Source organism: Halichondria panicea, chromosome 1 (genome assembly GCF_963675165.1).
Source record: "Halichondria panicea chromosome 1, odHalPani1.1, whole genome shotgun sequence".
NCBI classification, from domain to species: Eukaryota; Metazoa; Porifera; class Demospongiae; order Suberitida; family Halichondriidae; genus Halichondria; species Halichondria panicea.
Genome location: NC_087377.1, coordinates 3628572 through 3652451, shown reverse-complemented (window position 1 = coordinate 3652451; position 23880 = coordinate 3628572). Strand labels below are relative to the sequence as shown.

Below are 23880 nucleotides of genomic sequence, written 5' to 3'. Positions count from 1 at the left end.
CTGAGTGTGTGAACGAGGCACGGTTGTCATGGTTCAATTAAGTAGCATTATTATCGAACTTCTCGAAAAAATAACAACACTAATGTAACCACAATTTATTTTACGTGTATTTGGGACAACTACATTTTGAGGCGACGCTCAATCGTTCTAAAAATGTCCCTGAGGTAATACTTCTTCGTACTCATGACTTGGCTCAGTGTTCTCATCCTCCATTGCTATTACCGTGGTGACGATGGTGGTGTGTTCATTGTGTCTTGGTATCCGTGTCTGCTCATAGGCAATGTTCTTATTGAGCACTGGAGCATGAGCTTCGTTAGGCTGCTCAATTCCTGGCAATGTTGATGACCAATCCACTCTTCCATCTGATACAACAACATCACCTAAATTAAAGAGAAATAGTAAATATAATAAACAAAATTGTCAACAGTTTACCTTTGTGGTTCCTTTGTTTTTGTTTCACTATGACAACAGCTGTTAAAATGGCAATGACTAAGAGTAGGAGTAGGAGTAGAACTACCACAGCAGTCACACCTGAAGATACTGTAACTAATAATTATAGGGTATATACGACGGTTAAGCCTGCTTAGCATACTTTATTACTCACCTGCTATTGTATAAATAGAGGGTTGTTGAATAGACTCAGGAAGAGATGACGATGGTGAGATGTCAGTAATCGTGACGTTAGCTGTGAAGAGAGTGGAACTACATAACTATAATAGATAATGCTTGATGGTACACAGACCATTTACCTTGTGAAGGAGGTCCGAACAGTTCACTGGAGGTTCCATTGAGACTACCCTCCACATTGCTTCTTGGTGTCACTGTAAATACTAACTGGTCTTGATCACTGGTAGAGAAAGGGTAGTTAGTGTCGATGATGTCACATGTTGACTCCACCAGTTGTCCTCTAGGGACACTGTACACATCCACACAATACTGTATGTCTGGCTCAACTGTGGTGAGGTCTAGAGAGAAAGGAGCATCCCAGGTGAGAGTCACTGAAGTAGAGGTCACAATGTCCAGTCTCAGTCCAGTAACAGAATCCAGTGGACCTGAAGTGCTCAAAGTATAAATTGTAATGTTCAATAAAACCTGGATACCTTGTATTAATAACAGAGCATCACATGTTGGCACAATCTGTGCTTTTCTTTCAACAATGAGCACAGCCCTACACTGCACCACAGTGTTGTTGTACTGGCCTATGGCTGGGATGGCCAGTCTTGCTGGAGTGTCACCAGACGGTAGGGTACGAGTTACATCAGATGGAAATGCATCATCAGCTGGGTACATTCCATTGATCTCCCAACTGTGACTCAGGGCTCCAGGGTATAAACACTCAAACACTGCCTTCAGGCCTTCAGCTTGTATCACTGATACTGGCCGCACTGTAAATTCCTGAAACCGTGCTGTGTTAGATTGTGATATTATTTAGCCACTCACACATATCAATAAGTCTACTTACCAATGCTTCCATTGAAAGCTCCGTCAAGATTGCTTCTAGGCGTCACCAACAATGCATGCATTGAGCAGGGGTTGCTAGGGGAATAGGTGTAGCATTCCTCAATAATACCACACTCAGAGTGCAGTAGAACACCAGTGGCACTATCGTACACATCCACACAATATTGTATGTCTGGTTCAGCTGTGGTGAGGTTAAGAGAGAAGGGAGCATCCCAGGTGATTGTGATGTTGGTGCTTGATGACTGAGCATGGAGGTTGGAGACAGCTGAAAGAGGACCTGAGAGGAACGGGGTAAAAAAACAAGCTATTTAATGTTTGTGACTACCTTGTACTTGCAAGGTAGCATTTACTGATAATTTAGGTATGAACACTCGTCCGTCTCTAACCACTGCCTCACACTGCACCACAGTGTTGTTGTACTGTGCTGTAGCTGGGATGGTCAGTGTTGCTGGGGTATCACCAGATGGTAGAGTAACAGTCACATTGGGTGGGTAGCTATCATCTGTAGGAACCTCTCCATTGAATCCCCAATTGCGACTTTGTGCTCCAGGATACCGACACTCAAACACTGCATTCAGCCCTTGGGGCTGTACCACTGATACTGGTTGTACTGTGAACTGAGCTGCAAACATAATTAACATAATGCACTGACTCCTCACAGACAAACCTTGTATAGATGCCACAAGAGTTGTTGAAAGAATGAGCCATCTCAGGTCCATATCACTTTTAGTGGCAATTGAACTAGAATGTCCGTAAATGTAGAGATGTAAAGATCATTAACTAAACATGTATCATTCATGATATTGATTGACTGTCCATAATAGCGGGTTATTTTGGTATGGTGGATATTTAGGCATTAGACTCTGAATAAGAAAATTAAGCAGTACAAACAATTTATAATGTGCAATAGCTTCTACATGTGTACATCGCTATTCTGAGCTGTACAAATAGAACAGAAATTAATGGAAATTCATACGAAAGTTTGCACTAATGAAAAATTACGTTTATACCAGCTCTATTTATTTATTAATAGTAGAGCCGCAGGGAGACATGGACAATAATAAGTCTAGAAGACAAAACAAAGCTAAAAGTTCAGCAGCTATACCTATATCTATTATAGTGTCACCAAAATACTGTAAATTAATGGTTTATTTAATGGTCTTATATCTCTCATAGTCGAGATCCCCTTCCTTCTCCTCAGACTCTAGTCCCACGGCTTGTTCTTCGAGGCCCTTGTGGGGTATTGGCTTCATGTCAAGGCTAGTGCCAACATTGGTGAGGTCTCCTCCATTCTTGGGTTGTCCTGATCGATGCTTCACACAACAACTACAAGGAAAGAATCATTATGAGAGAGTGGTCACACTAGACTAGACGTTGAATAAAAGATCGCAACAACTAAAGTTGTGCATTGAGAGGGCCCATGCATGCATGCAGGCTTTACTACTATAACTATAGATATTGAGTTTTTGCTATTTAATATGATCCATGCACTTATTATAATAAAACAGCAGCCTCACCATGTGATAATAATCAGAAGAAGGACCAGTATTAAGATTAGTCCAAGAACAACCCCCACCGCTATACCAATGATCTGGTTGGTCGTCAGAATGGTGGTTGACTCCGTAGGCAGCTGTACACTAGCCACATTAAAGCCTAGGGCTGCGTACTCGTCACGGTGATCCTATAGGGGAGGGAGGTTCAAATCCACCCACACATAATTATATCGTAGCAAGGAAAGACTCTCACCAGTACAGCCGTTGCCAAGGCACTGCCACTGAGGATGCCACCACCCAAACGAGCATACAAGCTGAAGCTGACTCTAGACTCTCCAGTGCTAGTGATGTCAGCAATGTAGAGGTTGTCAGCGGTGAGAGTGTTCCTCCTGAGACAAGAGTGTGTGCATGTGTGTGTGTGTGTGTGTATGCATGTGTGTGTGTATGCATGTGTGTGTGTGTGTATGCATGTGTGTGGGAGGGGGGGCAGGCTATCAGTGAGTCACATAATTAATGCAACTTTGTGTATTATTCTCTTGTGATTTTATTCTTCGTCGTTAATACAGTAGCTGTGTGTATGAATCAATTTACCTCGCTCTTGCCTGAGGGTCCGGGAATACTACGAGACACTCATTTTCCTCACAGTAGCCATTGACAGCATCTGCTGTGGCTTCTCTGAAGAGCCTCTGATTCTCAGGAGTGAACTGGAGGAAAAGGACTCACTGACAGTACAAAATATTAATTTGTGTAGTTATTACCGTGGAAGGAGTAAATCCGTTGATCTCCACGACAACGGCATTAGGAATAGCATCAGTAGGAATAGTATCAGTGTCATCAGGTACAGTCGTCACTGGTGGTGCAGCAGTGGTGGTTAGCACATTCTCTGTGTGTGTGTGTGTTGTATATATAGGTAACTGAAACTAGCTTCTGCATGGTACGGCATGAATGTATGATGTAATATGACAGCATGTACGATGTGATAATGTGATTTACGACAAAATATTATGTCATCTGAGCTCTTACTGTATATATACTGATTTTAAAAATTAAGTTGAAGGGTTGAATCCGATATGACACTCCTATCATTCTGATATAGTCTATTAGGATTGGGTGTACTTACTTACCAGCTTCACACACTCCCTCCACTAGTAGTGTACCAGCCGGACACTCACAGCTGTAGTTACCCTCAACATTCACACAAAACATGGAGGGTTCACAAAGGTCAGGGGTAAATATGTCCAGAGCTGCCACCAAACACTCGTTGATATCTGTGAATGGAGAGAGATTTATATTGAGTCATAATTACATCATTCATACATAATTTATCATGGGTACTGTATAGCATCGTACTTATATGTATACATAGAAACTGTTGTTGCACAACACCCCCTCACCAGTACATCTCCCCCCAGGCAACAGCTGGTATCCCTCACGACACGAGCATTCGTAACCTCTCTCCAAGTCAGTGCAGATCTGCTCACATGGATTCTCCTGACACTCATTGATATCTGTGAAGGGTGGTGAGGGCAACTCTTATTCATGTGCAACACAGTGGGAGCCTCATATATAAAATACCATTCCAAAATAGGTCTGTACAATAATGGCTTCGATTTATAATTATTACTATACATCCCATTAAAGACAGCATCTGTTCCCAAAACACAAAGTTGTTTTTCGACAGCTTTACTAAACTTACTTGTGCAATTCATCCCATTGGACGCCAGTTCGTAACCAGGGAGACAGCCGCATGTTTCCACTCCGGATAGTCTCACACATGATTGGGCACAGCTGTTACTAGCATCACACATCGCTACCGGGTCAACTGTAGAAGAGGAATAAATATGTAAAGAGAATTTAAGCTAGTAGAGGAGTTTATGATAGCAGTGATCGTACCTTGGCATGTTCTGTTGTCAGTGTTGATGGTGTACCCTTCTTCACAGCTGCAATCAAACCCTCCAATCGTGTTGGTGCAGATCTGATGACAACCACCATTGAGCAAAGAGCACTCGTCAATATCTGAAGGAAGCAAGGGGATAAAATGAGTGTTTTCCATAGTAATCATAGATTTGCATGGCCATGGGCCCGAAAATAATTGCAAATTTAAAGAGCTACTATACATAAATGCTATTTCAATGCAACCCTGAAAATGGACATATAATTATTCCTATATCAAATTAAAGGTCGCTTTCAAAATAGCTCATCCACTTACCTATACATTGTGTTTGACTATCGAGCTCGTAACCAGGGTAACAGGTACACTCGAAGCTTCCCGGTTGGTTGACACACAGTTGAGTACAACCATGGATACCATTACACTCGTCGATATCTGAGGAGATCAATGCATTACAAGGAATTACGATTAGGTCACGATAATTAAATACGTAGTTTTATGACGACTCGTAAGAAACTGTGTAATTATATACTCTCAAAGCCAACCATGCAGCACACACTGAGCATGCACATAGCTATATACTACATATAGAAATTGCCAGGGTGTGCATGCTAATCAGAACATACAATGTAACTCTACTACATAACTATAACAATTTCCTGGAGAGTGATAGCTTACCAGCGCACTTTGACCCGTCTCCAAGATACCCTGGAGGGCATGGACCACACATTGCCCCCACTCCTGGAGCAGGGACGTCCACACAATCCACACTCATGAAACAGTCAAAGTTGGTACAACCGTTGACATCATCCTGACAGAAGTCACCCTCCCAACCTGAAGCAGTGCATTGTATGCATGTATGTAGGTAACTTCTACTACTACTATATTGTTGCAATATCAGTGGCGGATCCATGTTCAGTTCATTAGGTTCGTACAAACCACCCTTCCAGTTAGCAGATAAAAATATTTGATTCGAGCAAGCTAGCTAGCTATAATTATACTGTCATGACAACACAGTCTCTCTCTGCATGATTGGGTTGGGCTGGCTACTAGCCTAGTGAGCTAGTTTAGATCAGTTGACTGTATAGGGGCTTGAGCATCTCTATGGTTTCTTAGACAAGCATGCAAGTTGATGTTATAGCTCCAGTATATATAGCTATTGACAAGGTGCACCATACCTTGAAGGCATACACAGTTGGAGACGACAGTACTGGCACTCTGATCCACCACTCCCTCCAGTGTGCAGTTGCCATTATTCTCACAAGCACAGATCACAATCTATAGGTAAATGCAAAAACATATGGAACCTCATTGCAGCAATAACTCTATACTATCAAAATAATTATGGTCTAACACTCTTGTTCATGCAAGCCACAAACCTGCACTTCCAGAGTTGACCCAGCATCCAGCTCATCAGTGGCCAAAAACACGAGAGAAATATCAGCAATCGCATTAAGTTCTAACCTGAAGGTGAACTCCATTGTATAGTCACCCTTAGGGGTAGGCAGTAGAGTGGCCCCAGCTGGCAGTCCATCCACCAGCGTAACATTGATACTGCCCTTGTCATCAGTCACATTGAACACTAGTACAGCCTCTACCCCCAGCGTAACATAGAGGCTCACAGGGCCGTAGATGAGAGGAGGGAAGTTTGCTGTGGGTAAAGGTGACGATTGCAATGTAGCAGTAAGTAAGTGGTTGCTGTAATTTACACATGACTGTATATACTGACATAACTTAACTTTAATCTCAAGCAGGTACGTAAATTAAGGTGTAAGTGGACAGATTAACAGTAAGTAGTTGCTGTAATTAAGTACATAACTTATAGATCATGCACATGATCTCTAGACAATCAGCTATCTATAATATGCTTTAACTTAGTACATATGCTTTAAGCTACTTATACAAACAAATCGAGACACATTGAATAATTAATTATAACAGGTTAAGCTGCACAAATGACAAGCTTTACATGAGGCTAGAGATGATGTGACAGCACTAAATCCTTTAGAACACACCTAGCCAAAATCACGTGTTTTAATGTTTCACTCGGATAAAACTCTTAATCTCGGCTACGCGAACACTTATACCCACGAATTTAATATCGCATGCATGCATGTCATGCATGCTGCAAAAAGGCTGCTATTTTGCAAAAACCTTTCTTAGTTATTCCGCGAAAATACCACGTACATAATTTAAATTACATAATCTCTAGCCAACTTCAGCTTATCTAAAAGTAGTCATAATTATTAACTTAATATTATAACTTGAGTTTTCAAATTACTTATACAAATAAATCGAGACATGAAATGGATAGCCATGCAGGTAAAAAACTTGCCTAACAGGTCAAGCTGTACAGATGACAAGTTGTACACAAAGCTAGAGATCACGTGACAGCACTAGAACCCATGCACCTAGCCAAAATCACGTGTTTTAATACCAGCTCACTCGGATAAAACACTTCATCTCGGCTATACGCGAACATTTATACCCAATATCGCATGCATGCTGCAAACAAAAAAGCTCAACTAACGGTTATTCCACAAAAGTGTACCCGCTATACGGTAGTTAAGATTACTCAATAGAATATAATTTTAACGTACATGCTTGCTTCTCATCTTCATCAATTATGGAAATCATCGTCACGGTTTCAAGGCCGATATTGATGTCTCCTGTTTCTATAGAGTCAAAAATACACTCGACATTATCTCCACACATTTTAAGCACTTCTGCTGACGCATTGGCTACCACTTCATCCAGGTAGGGTGGATCGTGGTCAAGGACAGCAAAGTCTTCAGTAGTCAAGCCCTCAGGGTAAGTGAAGAGAGACTCTGAAGCATCCACTTGCCCTGTGAACAATAAGTTATTAGTCAGGATATGCTCAGGTCATAGGTCAATAGCTCACATGACAGTCCTACTTGATGTAGTATCCGAAAGGAAAATTCACTAATAGGCACCATAGTTCCGTTTCGGAATACGACATCATCAGTGACATTACCGTTGTAGTTCCCAACCATTCCTGCATAGAACATAAACTCTTAATCAATGACCTACTGTATTTGTGCATACCTAATATTAATACCACAACAGCGCTGTAACAGAAAGAGCTCTCAGCTGGTATGTACTCTGTTCACACAAAATGCAGCTATAAATGTTATGTACCTCTAGTTAGTCCACGGAAGGCATCAGGGATGATAACTGTGAAGGTGAGCATGCTCGAGAGATTCACCATTAATCCCATTCCATTCGGGAACGTGGCCAGAATGGAATTGGAACTGCTTCGAGATACAGAATAGAGGTCAGTGGATATAGAAGAGCTGACGTTGACCAGCTGGTCCGTTACATCTTCTCCACTGATTAGGATCTCAAGCTGTCTAGACGCATTCAGGCGTATCTGTTTGAGGGAAAACCATTGTGAAATAGAATTCACACATAATAAGTGAATTCAATCAATTAAATTCCCCTCACATACTTCAACAGGAGTGTCCCTGCTCATAGCGAAAGCGAAACCACCTAATTCAGTAGCCAGAGAATCTGTGATTGGTTGCATACGAGCTTGCACCCAGAACGTGGTGTCATCAGTCTCCAACTCCAGTAGAATGTACTCTCCCCAACCGTTAAATGTGAACTTAGCTCCATCAAGGTTGGTGAGGTGAGGATCACCCGTACAGAAGGCTGTGTGTGTGTGTGTGTGTGTGTGTGTGTGTGTGTGTGTGTGTGTGTGTGTGTGTGTGTGTGTGTGTGTGTGTGTGTGTGTGTGTGTGTGTGTGTGTGTGTGTGTGTGTGTGTGTGTGTGTGCAGACAAATACATGATTATAGAATAGATAACTCTGCACTTTACTTAGCTGAACAGGTGGATATTTGTATAAACTAGTAAACATTTCTAGCAGGTGAATTTAACTGCCAACACTCCACTAATACTAGTAATTAGACTCTCAGCAATGTCACAACAGACGGAAAATACTAATAGTACACAAATCGGGAAGAATTAGTAGGTATGGTAACACTGGCAAGTAGAGAACATTCTAGACTTAGCTAGTAAAAGAATAACAACTCAGGACATAATCATACACCTCTAATAAAGCTAAAGGTTATTATACTTCCTATACATAATTATGCTAACAGATCGGGTAAGAATAGGTGTGGCTTAGTGGTTAGGTAGCTCTCCTATAAGATCAGATGATAGAAAAGGCATGGTTTCGATTCCCTCATCACAATGTAATAAGTTTAATAATAATAATTGTCAAATCAAGTTGGGGCGTCGCCCGGTTGAAGGACACACTATAATTATACAGGTAACTGCATATTTAGCTGAATAGCTATAGTAAAGTACTTGCCATTAACTGTTTCTATAGATCTCTACTTTACAACAAAAAATTCTTCAACTACCACTCACTTCTTCTTGGTGGGGTATAAGTGGCACAGGTCACTGGAGGTCGTCTAGTCCTGTACAGTGTGTCAGCTTCACCTCCTATGCTGCATTTGCGACGCAAGTTGTAATCATTATCAAGAAACTCTCTTGGGAAGAAGCTAGGACTGTACGCCACCACTCCACTGATACCACCAACATTGTTGAGAGCTCCACTGTTCCGTCTGTAATAAAAAGAAAATTAATAAGAAGTAGTTAACAAGTACCCCCGTCATTATTCTGTATGGACTGGCCACTCTCTGGTGACCCTCTTACCCATAGCAACAGAGAATGGTGTTCCTCTGGGGAAATCTCTGAGTCACACAGAACTGCCCAGCATACACAGGGTCCAATGTCAACTCAAACATATCAATAAAACTATAAGCAAAGTCTCTTGATGCTTGAGCCAAGTTGCAAGGGCATCCATCCTTTAGTGTAGTTTTGTCAATGATTTCACTATACAAGGTATCGTTGTTGATAGAGCTGGTACATTCTGCACGTGCCAATTGCGTGGTATCTTTAGACCTGCCGACAAAATACACCTCATTATGATAACGTGATCCTCTAGCAAGGCTGGAACATGCAATCATCTCGCTCATGGGAAGGTTTGAAAGACGATGATCATGAATAGCAGATAAATTTTGAGGATCACTACCAAAAAACGAGGCTGGATTTATGTTGTAGCCGATAGTAGAATAGTCACCATCCTGCGATTGACCCCATTGCAGATCATCACAGTTGTACGTGTAGACAGCAAAGGTTACTACACCGTCAGTTATGATAATGGCTTCAAACGAATTCTGGAAAGTAAAAAATGCTTTCAAATGATTACTATTCCATCATGGAAGGCAATCTCTGTAACTCTTAGTACAACCTTTTAATGAAGGACATGCATGCACCTTCTATAAAAAGTAATCCTTATTCTGAGGCTTGAAACACTTTCGCTATGTCTTCCAGTTCAATGCTATAGCAAGAGTTCATTGATGCTAGTTAGGGGCACTCAACTTTATAGGCACAACATCTACTATCACACACAACAATTCTTAATAAACTCCTGATGCCATAATTATGGGCCCTCTACTATCATAATTATAGCAATGCCCCCCTCATGCACACAGCACTCACTCTTCCCCTGTCTGTTGCAGTGTGAGGATACGGAGGAACGCCCCTCCAGGAGGCTACTAGCATCCAGATGGGTTCAAATAGTTCAGCATCGATATATTTTGAAATGAAGAAGCTCACATTCTGCATAAAATCTGGATCCCCGGCAGCACCACTGTACACTCTGTACGTTACGCTAGAGGTGGGATTTCGGCCATCGTGGTCGTTCCAGAATGGAGCGAGCAAATTTGATTGGCTGATTCTGGTATCAGATGTAGGGAATTGTTCTTGTGCTGTACCAAGTAAGAGAGGTGGAGTGCCAACAGTCAGCATGCCATTCGTGCAGACCTGCAGGGAAAAAGTACGTCCATTCAGCAAAACTATAATAGTCATTGTATACGTGAGCATGTGAGCATGTGTGCATGTGCGTTTGGACAAATTAAGTTAATCAGACATAATTTTCAACTCACATGAACGTATTGGTGTGCTGAAGCTCCAAAGGGAATACCAGTACTCGAGTAAATCCGCTGTGAACATCCATCATCACTATCAAACAATTCCACAGCATCATCAGGAAAGATAGGAGGAAAGAAGTCGACACCCTCCACAAGAGCTGAAGGGAGAGATAGGATGAGCATTTCAGCTTATAGATAAGCTCACTCTATAATTATAATTCATGAGTCTGGCTGGGTCAAGTGTTGCACACAGCTAGTGCTAGTTTATGATTAGGACTGATTTTATACAAACTCTATAATTATAGACAAATTTAACGAAGCAAGGTATATAGAGTTGCACATGCACTTACCTTCAGTGACAACGGTAATCTTTACACTGTCACCGCCATAGATACATGAAACACTTCCAAAGAAATCTCCCAGAATATTCAGAGTGATACCATTCTCGAGTGTAGTGACTATAAAATCTTTACGACTAACATCTGAAGTGAATTCTATTTCTTTTTTTGACTTCGGGAGGTAAATTTTCCAAAACAACGTCCCAGCGATGGTCTCAAGATCCATTCGTGTAGGATTGATATACCACAGGCATTCAAACGATCTGGCTGTATTGATCATTGCACTATCCATAACTTGTTTACGATCACCGTCAGGCTCAATTGCAAAGAGAGATAACCGAACAATAGAAAATGATTGCCCTGAGGAACCAATAAATAAAGTACCTAGCACTGCCCTAAAGGTGGAGCTAGCCGTTGACACAGTGGATTGAAAATCATCTGGATCTCTGGCTTCACAGATAAACTCCATCCCATCTAGCAACTCAATGAGGTCTTTGTCCAGTTCAAAATCCAATCTCACAGAGCTGTTAGTGTCATCCAGGTATGTAGACGTAATGCCCAGTGAGGTATAATCTCCAGAGAACAGCACAGGGACATTTGTATTGTCAGAGGTACAAGTGAGAGAGGCGGTTGTATCAGGAGAGTTAGAACTGAGCACAGTCAGGACCGGTGGGTAGAGAGTGAGTTCAGGTTCTGTGGGGAAATGTTTAAGACACAATTATAGCAATGTATAATTATGTTCCAATGATATCTTCGGCAATTAATGAAATACACAAGCAAACTAAAAGCATTTGCCTTGTTAATAGGTACACTTCAAAGAAATGTCTGTGTAGGATGATGTAGTAACGTGCATCAAAAGAAACCACTAAAATATGTAATACAAATTCCTCAGCCACTCAAACCTTGGTGCCATTGCTGAATTACCTTTATAATTGGGTGTTAAAAAAGAATTATCCATTCTACATTAATTTTGTGCTGTTCATAAATATTATTTTACGTATTCCCTGAACAGTGCCATCAATATTAGGCTTGAAACACACCTCTAAATATTATTATTGCATGAAGTTCAGTCATAAAGGAGCAACTTTGTTGCATGCATGCCTTTTTGTAGATTTACTAGAAGCTATATGGTCTGATATAAAATGATATACTTACTTGACTGGAAACCACTCCCCTAGCTTCACATGCACCCTGGAGACTGGCAAGCTGCCGTATTGAGAGTTGTTCCGTTGGAATGCAATTAGAACAAACCACAAAATGCGTAATACGTGGGTGATATTGCTTCAGCCTCGAGAACAGACCGCCAGTGATGTAGCTACTTATACACTCGAGGCCGATAATGTTTTGTGCAGTAATAGTTAGCGTGTGGTGGTGCATAGTGACGTTTGCATTCTTTTGGGATGTCACGTTCTGGGACAACTCTTAACACAGCAGCAGATCGCATGTGAAGGGGACTAGTTTCCAGTCTATATGTACATGCATGGTATAGCAGAGCCGGAGGAGCAAATTGAAAGTTGTCTGGCTGGATTTTTAATGGAAGGGGTTCCGGGGATTCCTTCACGAACATTTTTTTTAATGGTGCTCGCTGTCACATTCTGGTGCGTTGACATGATGTTATAGGCACCAATGTTAGAACACTGAGAGAAACTCAAATGTAGTTTGGGATTGTCTGGTTTGCAGCAGATCTATAGTTGACGCTTTAAAATAAAACAATACCCTGTAATGTTCATGGGGTAAAATATGCCAGATAATTGAATTGATACACCACGCCTTGATCCACCTAATTAAGGTTATAGGAAACAGTTTTAGGCCTCAATTTGTAGTTTCTCAGGCTATTATTCCTAAAATAGCAAGCGGATTGAGGCAATTATAAATATATAATATTCAATTGAAAACACACCCCTAACTTCCTCAATAAGCGGAAGTGCATAATTTAAACGAATTGATTATAGTCATAATGATAAAAAAACCATACTAATTTATCGTTTTCTTTTCTTTTAGTGCCTCTTATTTGAGGTCACGTGCATGATATTTAACTTGGAAAGCAATCAATTTCCAAGCGCGAGGGCCTGAGAAACTACAAATTGACTTTGCATGGCCTATTTAATTATTGCATGTATCCAGAGAACGAAAAAAGTTTTGCGGTACCAAACTTTATACATAATTATCTCAAAGCTAGAAAAGAAAATATGGACACTATACTCCAGCTTATTGTTGGTGCTGGTCTATACATGATTGTATAAAAATAAGCAACAGTTCATAGATAGGAGAAGGCTTAGCCTCCTTCACTAGCCTCCCCTGAGGAAGAGCGGCCTAGAATCGAGGCTAGAGAAAGCTCAGAACCAGGGAATTGCAGTATCCAATGGACCATGGCAAGGTATTAACCTATAATGACTGAGCTGTCTAGCACAGCAACTCAGAAACAATAAAACACTGGAGGCAGCTGCGTTTTAGTGGTACATAGATATATGCACTGTGGATCACAGCAAAGAAGCCTGGAGTCTCAGAGAAGTATGGCTCCTGGAGTGTAAGGACTTGAGTCATACTACAGAGACTAGCTTTCTATTGTAGTGACCCTTTTCCATTGTTCCTATAGTCAAGGTGCCTCGAATAAAGGCCGCGTGTAGTTAGCTAGCAGTTAGCTCTTTAGCTTTTATTTGACGTACAACGAATTTAAAACTACTACAATGTGTCCTTGTGGGATTGCAGGTTTTATAATGATATTCATATCGAAATTTGTATGCGTGGGGTGCAAACAGCAGTGCAAACTTAGTGCACGTGGGCGTCAATCTGCGCATGCATAGAAGATAAACATGCCTATGTCCATAGTAACAGCTCAGAGGGGGTACGACAGGCGCGGTGCAGCTCAGGCAATTAGCCTTTGATTGAGCAATAATTATCCGTCCACGCCCCGCCCACGTCGTATGTTTTTGCTGAGAGTAATCAGTAGCTAATTGCTTGAGCTGCACCGCGCCTGTCATACCTCCTCTGGTAACAGCTGTTGCATGTTCATTAACAGTCACGCCCATTTTCCATTTCCAGAAAAAATGTTGACTGTACATATTCATTTCAATGAAAGTCTTATATATGCGCTAAAAAAGTAACCTAGAAAGATATGCTGATGTTTGCAATGATACACACCAGAGTAGAGAAGAGTATAAAAGTGTTGAACAGCATTTGCCCCATTCTGTGTAATCATTTGCGGCAACGCAAACCACAGTTTACTCAACAACACTATTAAATTTAACAGTGGTGACAGTGAGTGTTTGGCACTCTTACGTACCTATCTTGATACACATCAAAGCATAATTATATTGAACTGAAACTTTGTACTGTGATGTGTAGGGACAAAACCACTACAAATTCCACAGCCATTCAGACTCCTATAGCCAGACTGAGTGCTGAATTACCATTAATTGGGTCTCTTAAACTGAAAAGAATTATTTTAAGCATTTGTGTTGTTTTCATAGTAAAGTGGCTATAATTATTGTAGTCTTGAGCCCTGTGAGTAGTATGCATTTCTTAGGCTGCACCCTCTCCTAATATACATACCTGTGTTGCGAACCCAACACACCCAGACTCCTGTAGCCAGTGCTGAATTGCCTTAAAATTGGGTCTCTTAAAAAAGAATTATTTTAAGCATAATTACATTTGTGTTGTTTTCATAGTAAAGTGGCTATTGTAGTCTTGGGCTGCACCCTCTCCTAATATACATACCTGTGGTGCAACCCAACACACCCTAGATATTGTGCAATCATTACGTAGATTTATACTCCCTGAACACATACAACCCATAATTATATACATCCAGATATAATATATATATAGCTAATAATTATACGTAATAGTTATACCACAAGGGTTCTAGGGATTTTTATGGCACTAAAACCACCGAGCTTTATAGGGTGCAGCCCAGGGCAAGGTGGTTATACCTAGTCTTGTAGTTTTTTGTACAGAGCTCGATCATTGGATCAAAGGAAAAACTATGCCCCAGACTAGGATCTACAACTGTAGTAGTTTAATCGAATCCAGGCTGATTAAAATACTGTCTGGTATTTATTGCATGTGTAATTAATCATAGGCGTGGTCCATATACACCCCATGTACTATCTACTATGTATATATGAAGCTTTATAGCCTAGTTAGCCTTCTCGACAACACCATAGAGAGGGACACAGCAAGCCTTCTCGACAACACAATTATGAATAGCAAAATCTGTTTGTAGAAGGTTGCTATTCTACTTAGTAGCTAGTTAGCTCTATACTAGAGCGATAGCTATACATTATATTGGTAGCTGCAAGAAGCTGCAAACTACAAACCATGCAGTTAATGCACCGTTTTACGCTCGTGCTCTATGTGGATATTATTGGTCTTGTGGAAGTTCTCGAAGCATCACGTATAGCACTTGGCTTCGCCTCGAGCTACATGAGCTTCTCAAACTTTCTGCTCGACCAATAATATCCATCAATAGAGCACTCAGAACCATGCAGTGGCGGCAAACGCCCCCCCCTTTTTCTGGATCTTTTACTTACCAGTCTCAGCTCTAGCTAACAGGCTAGCTACGTTCTTTAATGTGTCTCTGTTGGAAATTATTGAAATTTTTTTCAGAAAAAAACAAGTGATGGTACGTGTAATGTTGGTCCATTTTAGGCTAGATTCAGAAATCACTAGGTCTACTTCTGTGGGGGTCCTCACACTGCGTGTCTGTCCGCATGTGCAAAATCCTAATTAGTTTAAAAGGGGTGTGGCTTCCGGCCCAAAACTGGACTGGATGTGATACGGGATTAATTGCTGTACATGCACTCTCCAGTCACTATTAGCACATCATAATTATACATACTACAACGTTTTTCGCGCAAGCATTCAACATAATTTATATAATAAATTATTATGCAAAGTTTGCGAATGCTAATAATTATAATTATGGCAAAAAACATCACAATCCTTGCCAGATCACAAAGTGTCAAATTTGGCCTCCCCACAAAGATTTTTCAATTGCAAAAAACATTGCAGTAATATACGGTATACATCATTCTGGTTTACCATTGACATAATTATACACAACTTACTGTTGACATCGATAACGAAGTTTGGCCGTAGTAGATAATTATAATTGTATGTGATAAAGTACTCTCCCTCATAGTTAAACCGGGTCCTGTTGATGTGCAGCTCAGCATGGTACGGAAATGGTGTGTTTATTTTGAAACGGTACTCAAAAGGTAGCTGGTCAAAATATCTATCAGCAAAATGCACATAGAACTGATCACCACGAAAGTCATCAACAAAACCACTGTTAAAACCGGTGTGTGCAAAGCGGAGTACAATGTCTTCATGTACACCAGCTGTAGCAGAGGCTCCTTGGTAGAAAAAGATGTGAGAAGGATCTGAATGGAAAGAAAACAAAACAATAAAATAATTTATTGCTTTTTAATAACTGACATCAGCGTTTTACATTCAAATTGCACAGGAAGCGACTAATCACTGACTGTGAAGATATTTTTCCATATCGCACACCCGGAAGTATTATTGCACACTTGTTATTGCACACTAGGAAGTGATTCTTATTTGGAGTAAAATGTTTTCAGCAGTGAGAGAACAAGAAAAACATAGTTTACACACTTATAAGCATGCAGTGCAATGTTTATCAGTCTCTTTTCCTGTTTTCTGATGCTCTGTATCACTTCTGTGCTCTTTTTGCAGGTCAGGAGGTTGTCAGTGTTCATATTTAATGCAAAACAGGCATCATGCAGTGTTGGGAGTGGGTACTTTGAGCGGAGTATTGCACATGTAGAAGTGTACTACACCACCTTTTTATAAGCCTGTTTGACGTTCAGGCTTGTATAAGTCATTTTGGCTTCAAAAGCGGTTGTCACACTTTTCTTCAGTTATAGCGGTGCATGTTTCCTCTTCTGATACACTGGAGCATGATAGAAAGCAAGCACATGCTGTTTATCCTTCAGAACTATCCATTTTCAAAACGGGTTGCTGGTTGTCAACGTTTTTCTTGTTGTCTGTTCTCTACAAAATCTTTAAGTAGCCTTCTGCAAGCTCTCTTGGTGTTCTAGAGTCTTATTTCTTTGTCTTTCTAGCTGTTTTCTTTCTCTTAAACTCGTCTTCAACTGGGAGAACTCAATTTTGTTGCTATACGCATTCTTCTGGTTGATAAAGCAACCGCATGTTGCGCATGCACAGATTCAACCTGCATTTTGGTTACCAAGCAATAAATGCATTATCCCATGGATACTGATGATTATCACTCGTCCGTGCCTAGTAACTGTCACTCGTGCCTTGCAGGCACTCGTGCAGTTACTGGCACAGACTCGTGATAATCTTCAGTATTCATAGGATAATATCATAATATAATGTACAACTGAATCGAGTATAGGAAAAAAATTTCATTACATATTCGAACTCTTGAAGAATTAACAGACGTTGTCTAACAGCTATAGATGTGTTATATATATAGTAGGTAAATACATAATTATACTGTACGTGCTGCACTTACTGGAATGCAGAATGTGAGGGCTGAGGAAAGTATTTCCCTCTGTCCTGCACGTGTAGTAGCCTTGCAAATCAGACTCAGCTAGCCCCCTGGGTGCATTCAAGGTGGTGGAGCTCGGCCAATCATTCTGGATATAGTTAGGTGGAATAGGCACTGCACCATTGTCAATTGCCAGCACAGGGTTCACATGTTTGCTAGTGTCCCTGCTAGTACACGTCACACTGTATTGGGGGGGGGGGGGGGAATCGAGTGTTGTGCCAATAAGCCTTATCATATTCTGACCAAACACCTCATGCCAATAAGCCTTATCATTTTCTGACCAAACACCTCATGCCAATAAGCCTTATCATATTCTGACCAAACACCTCATGCCTTACCTGACAATCATCTCGCCAATATAAGTTGATCGAACACTGAATGGCTGACCTAGACCGAGCGTCAAGTCTAAAGTCAACCCATCGACGTACTCCAGCTGAATAGACATAGACACAAGCTCAGAATCTGGGGAGAAATAATAAATTATCATCAAACTATGTAACTAAACATGTTTGCACTTAGATTTATCAGTCAAATTGACTATAATAGCTGCACATTGATTCTGCATGTTCACCTATAGGTGCCCTCCGGATTTTATTGACAGAATAAACTCTAGTGGAATAAACCACTGGTCCAAAATACGCAGCAGCAAATCCTGATTCTACAGCAAGGTAGCAGTCTCGAATGGAATTCCCAGTATCACCAGTGCATATTCCTTTACTCGCAAGAAGAGCTTGATCATTTGAAGTCAGTTTGATAGCCACAGATAATGTTAAGCCAGGCGACTGGTTCAGTAATTCACCACCCGTAATGTTAACTGTGTTGTTTGCATCCCGTTGGTAATAGGAAGAGCGAGAGAGTGATAGCTTGCTGGCATTCACAGTGGCAACATCAATGAAATAATAGAAATGAATCAAAAGAATCCCCTCATCGGTCCAATAATCAAGGTATCTGCCTATATTATAGGAGTTCAGGTTCAATCTCAAGTCAAACTCAATGGGGTCATCTGGTTCTATTCGAAGATTGAACGGAGCTTCAAGCATATCTGCAGTATACATTTCCAAGCCCAAGGGCGTAGTAGAGTTAGTGTCAATAAACTCGTTCACAACCATCCTGAGAAAATCTCTAGGATTCATGGTAATCCGAATGTGGTCGGTACTGTATGATTCGCAGGTACCCGCGTATTCCGCTTGGAAGATTTCATTCGTGTGCGTATTTCTGAATGCAAATTGGGTCAAAATGCATGGTACACCGTACACACGATTGAACGACTGGTAGTAGTAGTAGTAGTAGTAGTCGTCATAGTCATCTGATTCATCGTAAAATGGATTCTCCATCAAATTGTTAAAGTAGATGTTGATGTTGACACCATTGTAGGTGTAGGAGAATTCCACTCTGTCAACTGATACAGATCCTGTTAATAAGGACAATATTCAGCACATAATAATTTATACATGCATAACAACTATACACACACATGGTATCTAAAGCAGTGTATAAGATGCTTAGACCGAGGTAGGATATTCATATAAACCATAATTGTCCAACAAAAACTAAAAAATGCATATACGTTGTTGTAATAATGACAGAGGAAGTGTCACGCCTAAAAATCAGTCCACAAATGTATATAGTCCACTAGCCTCGATTCCAGGCTGCGAAGAGAAAGGCGGCCTGGTATACTTTGTATGCGCATGCGCGAAATAATTGACAACAATTTCATCATACAAATTGTAAAAAACCGGACAAAGTTACAAAAAGGAAGAATACGTATGACAATGTGACCATAATGGTAGCTTTCAATCAAAGTAGAATAATTATGCTGCAGCAGTGTTGCTTCTTCTAGCTATGTTTATCAAAGAGACAGTTCAAGAAGGTAGAGCTGCCAGCTAGGAAGAGTGGTTGACTCTTTAATACATCAGTAGATCTTGAGTGAATATTAAACTTCCTGAGTGTCGAGTTAAAGCTTATTAAAAGCTTTCAGGAGTAATCATTAGCTTCTTTATCTTCAGCAATGACTTCCTGTCGAACATAAAGGCAAGATTTAGTAGCAGAAAACTTGCCTGGTCCATATTACCACAGCTTCATCAGGAGACCCACAGGAACATAATTATCATGCCTTTCCTATAACATCTGTAGCCTTACAGTCGTTAAGTAGAGACTTGGCTTGATACAATAAAGGGCGTAAGAACTCAGCACAGTACTTCTATGTAACGGACTCTAACTTCAGAATACAAATAGTATACGGTTTATTTTACTGACAGTATCCACAAATACACGGATTACCCCCTTTTTGGGGTAATACGCGCATGCGCATACAAACAATACCAGGCCACCTTTCTTTCTTTTTACTTTTTCTGCAGTATCAACGTGACATTTTTAATAATTTTTTTATTAGGTATGGTTTGTAGTACATGCACTGTATTTACTTGTCAAGTCTAGTCTGCACTCAGTGCAGCTAAGTCAAGCTTTTATCATAGCTTTTAAAAGACACTACAATCTGTATTAGGTATACAGTATAGCCTCGAATCCAGACCGATTGTCTCGAGGCTAGGTATACAGCTACTCAGCTAGCTAGTACCAATTAAGTGTGAGAGTGATTTCCACAGCCAATGAGTGAGACACAAAGATAATTATTTGTCCAAGGTCAGGGCACATGCACGCACGCACGCACGCACGCACGCACGCACGCACCACGCGCGCACACACACACACACACACACACACACACACACACACACACACACACACACACACACACACACACACACACACACACACACACACACACACGGGGGTGCTTGAGCACCCTCTGCTACCTGCTAGATCCGCCCCTGATAACCATTTACAAAATATGATCACTGCCTGTAGTTAAATGCTTCTTCTGTCTATTTTATGGGCTCCTGACTCCTGATACCTACATACACAGTAAGTGCAGTATAGTGCAGTGGTAGTAGATCTAAACGGTAAACTAATGCTCAAGGATAGTGGAACATCTCCTCTACACAATTCTGCAGATGACTACTATGTATATCCGACTAGAAAAACATTTGCAATGTGAAAATTGCTAGGATTGCCCCAAGGGAAACCTTTTAAAAGCGTGGAAACAAGAAATTCGGCGAGTGCATAACTCCAATCCATAATGTGCATAACTCCAATCCGTTACAGGAAGTATAGTTAGTGGGCGTTCAAAAAGCACTCAAATTCCAGGCTATTAGGACTATTGCCGGTGAACTGCAGTTCTTGTAAATGGAAAGCCTAGTTTGTACATTTTAATATGGTAATTCCATGATTTATTATATTTATAAGCTGGTACTGAAAATCAAATGTTGTATGGTTTTGTGGTTATAGCCCACTATAGACTTTGTGTCTCTGCATTTTTTAATACGCCACGCATGCAAGTATGTCTAAGTGATCAAATTGGATGCATACAAAAACAAAACTATATAGATTTGCAAAGTCAGAGACAATGATGTTTGTAAACCGCAGTGTTGTGCTGTATCGCGTAGAACACGTGTATATAGGGCTTCAACCACTTGTGGTCATAACCAAATTACAAAACGTGATCCCTGCCTGTAGTTAGATGGTTCCTCTATCTATTTATGGGCTCTTGACTCTGATTTGTCAATTCAGCAGAATTGATATGGTAATTCCATGGTTTTTATTACATTTATAAGCTGCTACTGAAAAATCGAATGTTGTATAGGTTTGTTTATAGCCCATGCACTATAGACTTTGTGTCTCTGCATTTTAATACGCCACGCATGCATACATAATTATGTCTAAGTGATCAAATTGGATGCAAAAGCAAAACTATATATAGATTTGCGAAGTCAGAGACAATGATAATCAAAACCATGCATGCAGACACTACGTATAAAATAGTGCATGGGTAAAATAATACTATAATTATACAGTCATACCGTATAGCGGGTATATTTCGAGGGTATAAATGTTCGCGGTTTTCGCGGATTGAGCCTCTACCGCGAAAATTTATACCCACGAAAATTTATATCTTTATTGAATAGTAGGCGTGTTCAGTATTATTGACCACACCTATCGACAATAAGAGGTGCCTCACCGTTATAGGCTAGGCCTGGATTCGAGGCTAACGGTGTGGTGGTAACAGCTGCATGTTGATGTGCGCATGCGCCAAAAGGCTGGAACTCAGACCACGAAAATAAAATCCGCGAAATCCTTTGTAATGGTCCATCCGCGAAAATTTATACCCTCGAAATATACCCGCTATACGGTATACAGTCATACAATAGATTTACTAGATAGCACTATAGATCTAGTATTATCAATTTGTGGACTTGGGGGGGGGGGGTGAAGGTACATTGGCTCATAACAAATTTACCTTCTTTTGCTTGTGCTTACCATCAGCAGTTGGTGCCTCACTGGTCTGTCCTGAGCCTGGGCAAGGAGAGAGTCCAACAACCAACAGAGCCACAGCTATAAAAAACTTCATTGCAAGAGAAACAGTCATGCAGTCTCCTGCAGCGCGTTTAATGTTTTATAGACTATAGCTATAGCTATATTGGATTGCAGGAATCTAATTCTGTAGCTATAGCTAATCGATCCCAGGCCGAGTTTTCGCTTTTATAATGGTTAGTTTGCCTACCGTTATAAAAGCGAAAACTCGGCCTGGGATCAAGGCTACTATAATTATATAGCTATATACAAGGGGGTATTACAAATGTTTTTGAACCCCCTCATTATTGAGGGGGAGCATTTATTATGAGTCATTTAAAAAAAAGCATGCATGCATGGGCTTTGCATATAAGCTAGTTGACTTTTGAGTGCTTTTTGTTAATACTTGGTTTGCATGACGGTGCATGCATGACGTGATTCAAGACATCAGGGTGAATATTACGAGACACCTATCACACACTGTATTGGCTCTTTATTATGATTGACTATTATTATTATACTCAAACAGTCATGCAGTGACACTCTTTTAGAGTATAATAATTATATATAGGACCTATATAATTATACTATATATATTAATACATGATATTATATAATTATAGCTATGCTTTCGAGCATGCACTGCCCCTATATAATGTCATTATCAGTAGGTTGTATATAGGATTGACAGTGCAGTTGTGTGTGATTTCACAAATTTTGATGTAATTATAGACATTGCATGATCTTATTAATCTCTTAAAATAATGTTCTAGTTGTAAAGGAAATTGAGAAAAAACACATTCATAATTATATGTAACAGCAGAGGACTTGTCACCAATTTCATTCTATGAAGGGCTACACCCTAACACCATGCACTGTCAGGAATTAAGACTATCATTATTGATAAAGTAGTCCATTCCCTTTGTTCTGGACTATATAATTATACAGAGTGTGCATGCATGTGTTGTGTGGAGGTGTTAGCTAAGCCACCTTTCATGTTTACACATGTAGAAAGCTATAGCAACATGTTGATAGTAATACATCCATTACTGTATGATAACAATTGTGTAGAAAGGCTAGCAACATAGTTGGAATTAACCACTTCAAAAGAAGTCCGACTTTCACTATTGGTGTCACTGCTGGAGGTTCCATTGAGACTACCCTCCACATTACTTCTTGGTGCCACTGTAAACACCCACTACATGGTCTTGATCACTGATAGAGAAAGTGTATATAGTTATTAGTGGGAAACCGTTTAGGTGAACTTAAAATGTAAAAATGTAGCATCGTTTATCTCTGCAAGTATAAGTATACAAGTATTCTAATGTTATAGACATAGCAATGCATGCATGTGTAAACAAGTAGACTTTAGCTGACGAATTTGCTTGAGTTCCATCGATCATCACTATAACCAAAAAGGTACCCTAGCTCAAATGGGTACAAAACAGCGTGTTTCAATACAATGTCATGCATGCATATGTTAGGTAAACTATCCACTTATGTTTTGCCAGACCTTATAGCCGACAACAGTTGATGTTTTTCATCGCTAAGCGATTGCCTATACTATAACAATTTTTTGCTGTTATAATTATTATAAACGACCATGCACCAATCATTCCCCTACACAATAATAATTTTATAATGATCAAATATTTCTCACATTAATGTATATACCAGGAGTAAGAAAGCCGAGCCTTGTATAGTGGAAACTTTATCACTGTATAATTATTGTGTGCACACGTTTGGTCGCTGGAGAGGAGAGGTTAAAGATGCACTGAATAGTTCACA

General features: G+C 40.3%; 2 protein-coding genes across 3 annotated transcripts in view; both read right to left on the bottom strand.

Moving 5' to 3' along the window:
• Positions 1-2271, bottom strand: part of LOC135335329 (uncharacterized) — a gene marked incomplete in the record, with an annotated part of 45405 nt that extends 43134 nt beyond the window's left edge. The window contains 4 exon segments of the mRNA XM_064530798.1: positions 955-1406; positions 1463-1738; positions 1787-2083; positions 2129-2271. Of these exon segments, the coding sequence (XP_064386868.1) occupies positions 955-1406; positions 1463-1738; positions 1787-2083; positions 2129-2180 (1077 nt within the window).
• Positions 2272-2309: 38 nt separating this feature from the next.
• On the bottom strand, positions 2310-22266 carry LOC135334307 (mucin-like protein). 2 transcript variants are annotated; one of them, XM_064529446.1, is made up of 27 exons: positions 22060-22266; positions 18257-19096; positions 18024-18147; positions 17650-17867; positions 16214-16528; positions 11157-11837; positions 10822-10964; positions 10376-10699; positions 9527-10050; positions 9239-9435; positions 8315-8517; positions 8005-8236; positions 7748-7861; positions 7446-7691; positions 6225-6496; positions 6024-6123; positions 5524-5679; positions 5164-5280; positions 4848-4970; positions 4651-4776; positions 4349-4462; positions 4079-4222; positions 3713-3837; positions 3546-3658; positions 3208-3343; positions 2979-3142; positions 2310-2787 (listed from the first exon to the last, which is right to left on the bottom strand). In XM_064529446.1, the coding sequence occupies exons 1-27, from the start codon at positions 22166-22168 to the stop codon at positions 2610-2612; spliced, it is 6138 nt and encodes a 2045-aa protein (XP_064385516.1). In that variant the 5' UTR covers positions 22169-22266; the 3' UTR covers positions 2310-2609. The 2 variants fall into 2 exon arrangements, with proteins under 2 accessions (XP_064385516.1, XP_064385524.1); XM_064529454.1 differs by lacking the exon at positions 5164-5280.
• Positions 22267-23880: the final 1614 nt, after the last annotated feature.